General features: G+C 35.7%; 1 protein-coding gene across 2 annotated transcripts; it reads left to right on the top strand.

The window, feature by feature from the left end:
- The first annotated feature begins 3,089 nt into the window (after window positions 1-3,089).
- Window positions 3,090-6,858, top strand: LOC140832145 (uncharacterized). Of its 2 annotated transcripts, none has more exons than XM_073196005.1 (9): window positions 3,090-3,308; window positions 3,474-3,578; window positions 4,325-4,386; window positions 4,495-4,731; window positions 4,797-4,964; window positions 5,064-5,113; window positions 5,854-5,986; window positions 6,213-6,250; window positions 6,632-6,858. In XM_073196005.1, the coding sequence occupies exons 1-9, from the start codon at window positions 3,287-3,289 to the stop codon at window positions 6,675-6,677; spliced, it is 861 nt and encodes a 286-aa protein (XP_073052106.1). In that variant the 5' UTR covers window positions 3,090-3,286; the 3' UTR covers window positions 6,678-6,858. The 2 variants fall into 2 exon arrangements, with proteins under 2 accessions (XP_073052106.1, XP_073052097.1); XM_073195996.1 differs by having other exon boundaries at window positions 6,606-6,858.
- The last annotated feature ends 314 nt before the right edge of the window (window positions 6,859-7,172 follow it).

Below are 7,172 nucleotides of genomic sequence, written 5' to 3'. Positions count from 1 at the left end.
AATAAATAAAATCATTGCTCATGAAATCCGATGTAGTTGATGTATTTTGAGAGGAATATTTGTTGTGTTGGTTGGCCAAATTGATGAAAAAGTGAAGTTCGTTTATGGCATATCTCGAAACCTTGCGGAGTATTGTTAGAAAAATGTTGTTTAACAGTTGGTTGGTAACAAGGAGTGTTGACCCGCCATGTTTGCATCAATGTTGAAAAAAACAGGCTTTTTGCCGTTTGTTTAGTTTTTAGAAAATTTTGGCAGAGTTTACCTTGTAAATGTGAAATGCCAAAATCCAAATGGATGAAAACAAATCTCAAGCAACATGAATATGGTAATAACAACATGTTTCCCAAATAAAGTTTGGCTTTCGAGCCACTTTCCAGAGTCACAAATCAGAAGGACATCCGCCAAATTATGGCAAACAAAAAGAGACAACAGAAATCAGAATAAAAATGAGAATCATCTCGAGTCTGTGCAAAGGTAATAACAGCAAAAGCTCAAGGAATATCCAATCTGAACAAATCCCTCCCATTTGGAATGACAATGTGTTCGAACTTGTTCAGCCTCCTTCAGTGTGTATTCCCATTGTTGGTCTTGAAGCTTCCAAGCTGTATCAATAGTTCTGAACATGTGGACCTAGAATCTTGGAAAGCTGAAATAGGGGAATGACTGTAGGAAAATCAAGACTTGGATTGATACCATGTTGGAATCTTCAGCAGAATTAGGGACAAAGATGGTCTTAGCAGCCAAAGGAATATCAGAGTTGGCTCGATGGATTTGCGCTAGGAGACGGAGGATCACTAACCATTCTTGCAACTAAAGAAAAATAAATCAATACACTTGTGTAAAGTGGTCAAGAGATCATCCTCAGTTGACAACCAAGTAATGGCTTTTGAACAAGTGACATCAAACAAACAAGATATTGGTTCTCTTTGAAGTGAAATCGAGATCAAGGCAAGTAGATATCTTGTATACTTGAATGAAGGTACATGAAAATAAATGCAGACAAATTCTCTAGACAACAACAAAAAACATAAGGCGCAATGATCACATAGAATGACCAACAAAGATCGTGGAAGATCGAAAGCTCAGACAATGTATCAAACACCTTGAGTGGATGATCAAGAAAGCATGTGAAGTCCTAAAGCATTTGTGTTGTGAAGAAATAGAAAAAATGTAGAAATCTACATGCTCTTTTGAGATGAAATGGCTTAATGCAAAGGAGTTTGAGGGTGGAAATTTACTTGAAAGTTGAATGGTGTCCACGTGACTCCAAGATCCGGTGGCAAATAGCGAATAATTGATAACTGGGAAGTGAGAACACGATGAGGGAATCAAAGTTTGTTTATGTGAAGGCCAAATTTTGAGGATTGATGTGGGTTTGGGCTTGTCTATTTGAAGGGAGAATGAAAGGAGTATAAAATAAGAATTTCACATTAGGGATTGTTATTAGAGAATTCTGAAGGATGTTGTGATATAGAATGTGGTCTTCAAATCAAGTTTTGAATATGGGCCCCAAATTTTGAATATGGGCCAAAGTGGGCTAAACATATAATTAGCCAAATTGGCTACGGAGGACAATTGTTGTGTCTAAAAATAATCCAACAGCCCAACAGATGCTAAGCCCACAAGATTTACCAAAGCCCAACAACAGCCCAACATATGATAATTCCACAAGAGTTGCAGGCAGTTGGTCCAAGAAAGCACGATGCGAGGAGTTAAGCCACGACCCAACGTGAATGATCGTGGAATGTGGTTGAAACTCCCCACGGAGTGTAACAAAAACAGAAGGAATAATCAGAAAAAGCCCCGACAAAATCAACACAACAAATCTACAGCAAAGCTCTGCAGAATTCCTCTAAATAGTTCATCTTTTTCCAATTTCCAGTATTTTAGTTCTTTGAGATTTTTACATATTCTCTCAAATTTCTTGTGATAATGTCGGTCAAATTCATAATAGCGTAATTAAATTTGATGTTGTTTATGGATTTCTCTTGTAATTTTGTCTTATTCCTCATTTTGTGTTTGCGTTTTTGAGTCATTTCGAAGGAGTTAGAACTTATGACCGAATCGAGACTCGCAACGCTTGGTAAACGGAGTCAGATCATTCACAACTTTGGCACGATCACGTGTCTGACACGCCCACAAATTTCGTGACAACACTAACAAGAAAGAACAATTCATGAATTTTGCATCTAAGTTCAGAGATCTTTTCATATATATATAACCAAGAACATCGAATGGACAGAGTTGTATGCATTTAAAGAAAAATTTACGTCCTTTATCCCCATATAAAAAAATCCTAATTCAGATAGCAACAAAAAAATACCTTTTTTTTCACGGAACATTATTTATCAATTTTTTTATAAAAATTTGGTAAATAACTCAATACAATCGTATTTTCATAATATAAAAATAAAAAACAATATTTGGATAAAAAAAACAAGAAAGCTCTGGTTTTAAGCAAGGTTCTAAAAAACGTGAAGCGTTTTGAAGCGCGGATGTCGAGCTCCAAGTATTCCAAACTTAAGCGAGATTAGCACATGCTTAAACGTGAAAAAACGTTTTTTAGTGTAATTGTAATTATCTCAAACCAATAAATAAATAAAATAATACATAAATATGATAAATTTAAGTCCGATACATTAATTCTCATTTTATACAAGCATAAAAATCTCAAAATTATAATCTTTATTTGTTTTTGCAACTATACTACATTAAAAAAATGTTAAATATTTGTTAAATCATTATTAGACTTATTTAATCATAATCAAAATTTAAAAATAAACATCTAAATTATAAACTTAATTTATTATTTTAAAATAAAAATACGTACTTTCAAAATTAAAAAAATTAAAATAAATAGATGTGATTAATTGTACTTAAACGTACTTAATTAAATATTTTAATTACGTTTATTTCGGTCAATCTACAGTTTAATCATTTTTTTCCACTTTTCTCTAAAACTGGACGTTTTTATCGAGCTTCAAGCTTAAACAATTGCGCAGCTTAAGCGGGCTTTTTAGCCGGTTTTATGAACACGTGCCAGTAAGAAGGACAGGAATATTTCTATAATTTTGCCCCCAGCCAATTAGAGTACATATACAAAGGGAGCAACAACGCACGGACGCGCGTATACATGGATGGCTTCGCTTCTTTTCCTCCGGCGGTTTTCAGAGAAATCCGTCGCTCCTTTTTAACGGTCCTCATCCAATTATTCGTCCTGCAAAAAACTTGAAACTAGAAAAGAGAGCAGTTTCAACAGAGGCCTCACTTCGCCGATTCTTTAGTAATGGCTGGCGACTCCTCTTCCGGTAACAAATTATTTCCATTTTCAGAATCATTTGATTTAAGTAGGTTCTTTTTTTTTTTTTTGTCAGATCTTTTTATGTACTTTGCAGTTTCGCATTCTTTTGTTTCTGTTATGAGATTGTGCATTTTGTCGTGGCTGATTTGTAATCTGAATGCAACATTATTAGGATCGGGCAGATCAAAATGGGGAGTCTCGCCATCCTACGCTATGTATCACTTTGGTACTAGTGGAATATCTGTTGCTGCAGCAACCGGGATTACTCATCCATTAGGTATTTTTAGATTCTACCTGTATTTTGCTCCAAATTTCTTGTTTGATCGATATTTTTGCAAAAGGTTTCTCTGGTATTGTTTTGTCATAGTATTTTGATGACAAACAGGATGCTGTTTATAGTTTAGCTTACTTTGAGTTGTATACAATATTTATCGTCAATCAAACTGGAGTTTAGATTGGATCTGCTCAGCTTGAAAAAAATAATAGGGAACTACTTCGGATTGTTGCTGGATCCCTGGTCAACAGGAAACATTGGCACTCGAATCAGTTATTTTGGCCAATCCTAATCAGATTAAGATTTCTGGATGCTGGAAGCTTTAATTTTCATTCATTTAATGATGCATATGAAATTTGCATTACTATCTGAGATTCTGAATATTGACAACACACTGTAAATAGATATCAACCTCGAGTTTATTCGTCATCGAGATTTGTGAATTACTATTTGGGATATAAGGCAAAAGTACTGTTAGATAGGAAAAACTAAGTTCGTATTTAGTTATCTACAACTTAAATTTATTGATTTATTTTTTGGGGAAAAGTGTTTACCTATTATCCATCTCATACCATGATATTATCAAAGTTCTGAATCTAGTAAAGCAGGGTGTAGGTTGAGTCTATAAGATACGGTTTGAGTTGTCCAAGTCATTGTCTACGTGGCTCGTCAAATTAGAAATGTTAGTTTGAGACTTGAGTTTTATCCTTTGCTTTAAAGTGCATAATTTAGCTAATACTGGAATGCAGATGTTCTCAAAGTTAGGCTGCAAATGCAACTTGTTGGCCAGCGAGGTCCATTGATTGGCATGGTGTGTAATCATGATTTTATGTTTCTATGATCAAATTCTTGTTTCATAATAATATAGGCATAGGAGGAGAGATTCCTAACCCTTGTGTTGATTTGTGGTGGCACGTAGGGAAGACTCTCTTTGCAAGTAGTCAAGAATGAAGGACCGAAATCCTTGTACCTGGGATTGACTGCTGCATTAATGAGGTCAGTTCTTTATGGAGGTCTCCGTTTAGGATTATACGAACCATCAAAGTATGTCTCTGAATTGGCTTTTGAGTCCACCAATGTCTTGGTGAAGATTTTTTCTGGCGGATTCGCTGGCGCTGTTGCAACCGCACTCACCAATCCGGTGGAAGTTTTGAAGGTACTAAGTTTAAAGGTTTATTTACCTTTTTTCTGAAAATGTTGACTTTTTCTACTTTTTCTCAGGTACGGCTGCAGATGAATGCGAAAACCGCTCGTGGGCCTATTGAGCAAATGCGAAAAATTGCTTCAGAAGAGGGGACGGCAGCTCTTTGGAAAGGTGTTGCACCTGCAATGACCAGAGCTGCTGCATTGACTGCATCGCAGCTCGTGACATATGATGAGTCCAAGAGGGTTAAGTCCTCGCCATTTATTTTCACTATATTTTAGTTGATTTTAATATTGAATATAGTGTGAAATGGCCCTTTCATCTTCCACAATTCACAAATGCAGGCTTTGACAAGACGGACCTCTCTTCAGGAAGGATTTTACCTTCATCTCTGGTAAACTATCATTCCTTGTATACATATAATTTGTTTCCATTATATTGTTTTGTGGGTTGTTTCTTTTAATTAATTTGGCACTGTTTGTAATTTCCACTACATTAAATCTGTATGTATCACATTTGAAGCAGAAGGATTTTCCAATTGTGCTGCCACTGAAAGGTCCTGCTGCTCACTCTAGAGTCTAGATTAAAAATGGGAAGGCATGAAATTTCGATATTTTAGGAACTAGACTGCCCCTTAAATTTACCCAACTGCATTTTCATTCTTCTCTTTTATACCTCAAAGTGTTGATGTATGTCCTTTTCCATGCAAAACTTTCATCTTAGATGAACCAAAAAGGGCTATATGAGGCAATGCAAGGGATTTGATGTCGTATTCCTTCTTATATGTTCAGAAGTACCTGTAAATGGTGTCTCCAAATGAAATGACATCTTTTCGTGAGTAAAAAAGCATCAGAAACATTGTAGAGGCAAGGAGCAAAGAAAATTGAGGAAAAGTTAATTCCTAAGGAATTGGTCATCAACTTAAATTTCCATGCTATGATATAACTTAAATTGATACAGAGATAAGTAGTTTTGTCTTAGAAATCCGAAATGGTCTCATTTACTTGACTTTCGATGCATTGATACCCCAATTCTATGAAGTGATGTATTCTCTGGCAGTATGAGTGTAGAATGTAATTTTTTACATTAAATACTTTTTCAGCTGTTTCTGACTTTAGATTTCTTCATATGAAGTGCAAGTACGATAGCAGGCACAGTGAGTACGATTGTGACCGCTCCCATTGATATGGTCAAAACCAGACTTATGCTGCAAAGAGAATCTAAAAGATTTGGAAGCTATAAAAATGGAATCCACTGTGCATACCAGGTTGTGTTTTTTTTCCTTCTTTATTTATACTCAGTTTATATTTCTATATCTCGCGGATTGATCGTTCTTTGATTGATAACAGCCATGCAACAGAGTTTACTAGTTTTTGTTTCCGCTTTTGTTGAAAACTTGTTACCATGCTTTTTTTAGATACAATTTTTACATGTGCTAAGATGGTGGTATGCTAGCCTGCTTGTCTGATGCCACATTGTTTATGATTTTACAGGTTCTGCTAACAGAAGGTCCTCGGGGTCTTTACAAAGGGTAAGTTCAATGTGTAGCCATTAAATTCACACCCAACTATCCACCCCATAAATCAAATATGTTTGGTCGCCAGCTGTGGCTGACGTTGGATTCCAGAACTGATTGTGTCATCTATGTGCAATTTTCTGAAAATGCAAGGATTCTTCCCCATATCTATTGCCCCCCCGTCCTGTCTTGCCCCTACTCGCCATATTCTTGTGTTCATCCTTATTTGAGGGGGCGATTTTTTCTGGCTTCCGGCTGGATTGGTCTCTATTTGCAATGCCACGCATTTTCCTCAACCCATTCTTTTTCATTTTGATAGCCTTCATTAATTTTCTGTTCTTTTATTTGATAACATCCTGAAATTGACCAGGGGCTTTGCCATTTTCGCAAGATTAGGTCCACAGACGACTATAACCTTCATACTCTGCGAGAAGCTGCGTGAGTTTGCCGGGCTAAAGGCGCTTTAAGCCATGAAAATATATTCACAACTGATACAAGCAAAACTTTGTATCCATGCCTGCTAAAAAATAGTAATCAATGTCTAATTGAAAATAGATTCACGATTTGTGCTTTTATTTTCATCGAATCTATCAAGTATGTGGCTCATTTTAGTCGTTTTATGTTTATCAATAGGTTGGGGAGCCATTGTATATTTACGTCATCGTTTTAATTGTAAAAACTATAATTTTATCATTCACAAATTTCGTTGAGAATAAGGATAAAGTAGATTACTATTCTTTGACCTTTCTCATTGTTCGTCATTATACTGTTAACAATTTCGTATGAATGACATTTTATATTCCATCCAATGATAATGCGCCGAAACAAAGAAAATGAAACTTCATTGAGGGAAAATGAATCATTGGTCAAACGCTTGATTTTAAGTTGCAAAACTTTATAGAGTAAAGAGTCAAAGATGTGAAACCTTTGATCCAAC

This window comes from Primulina eburnea, chromosome 1 (assembly GCF_022965805.1).
Source record: "Primulina eburnea isolate SZY01 chromosome 1, ASM2296580v1, whole genome shotgun sequence".
In the NCBI taxonomy this organism is placed as follows: Eukaryota; Viridiplantae; Streptophyta; class Magnoliopsida; order Lamiales; family Gesneriaceae; genus Primulina; species Primulina eburnea.
The sequence above is the reverse complement of the archived record's forward strand: the minus strand, read 5'-3'. Positions and strand labels throughout refer to the sequence as shown.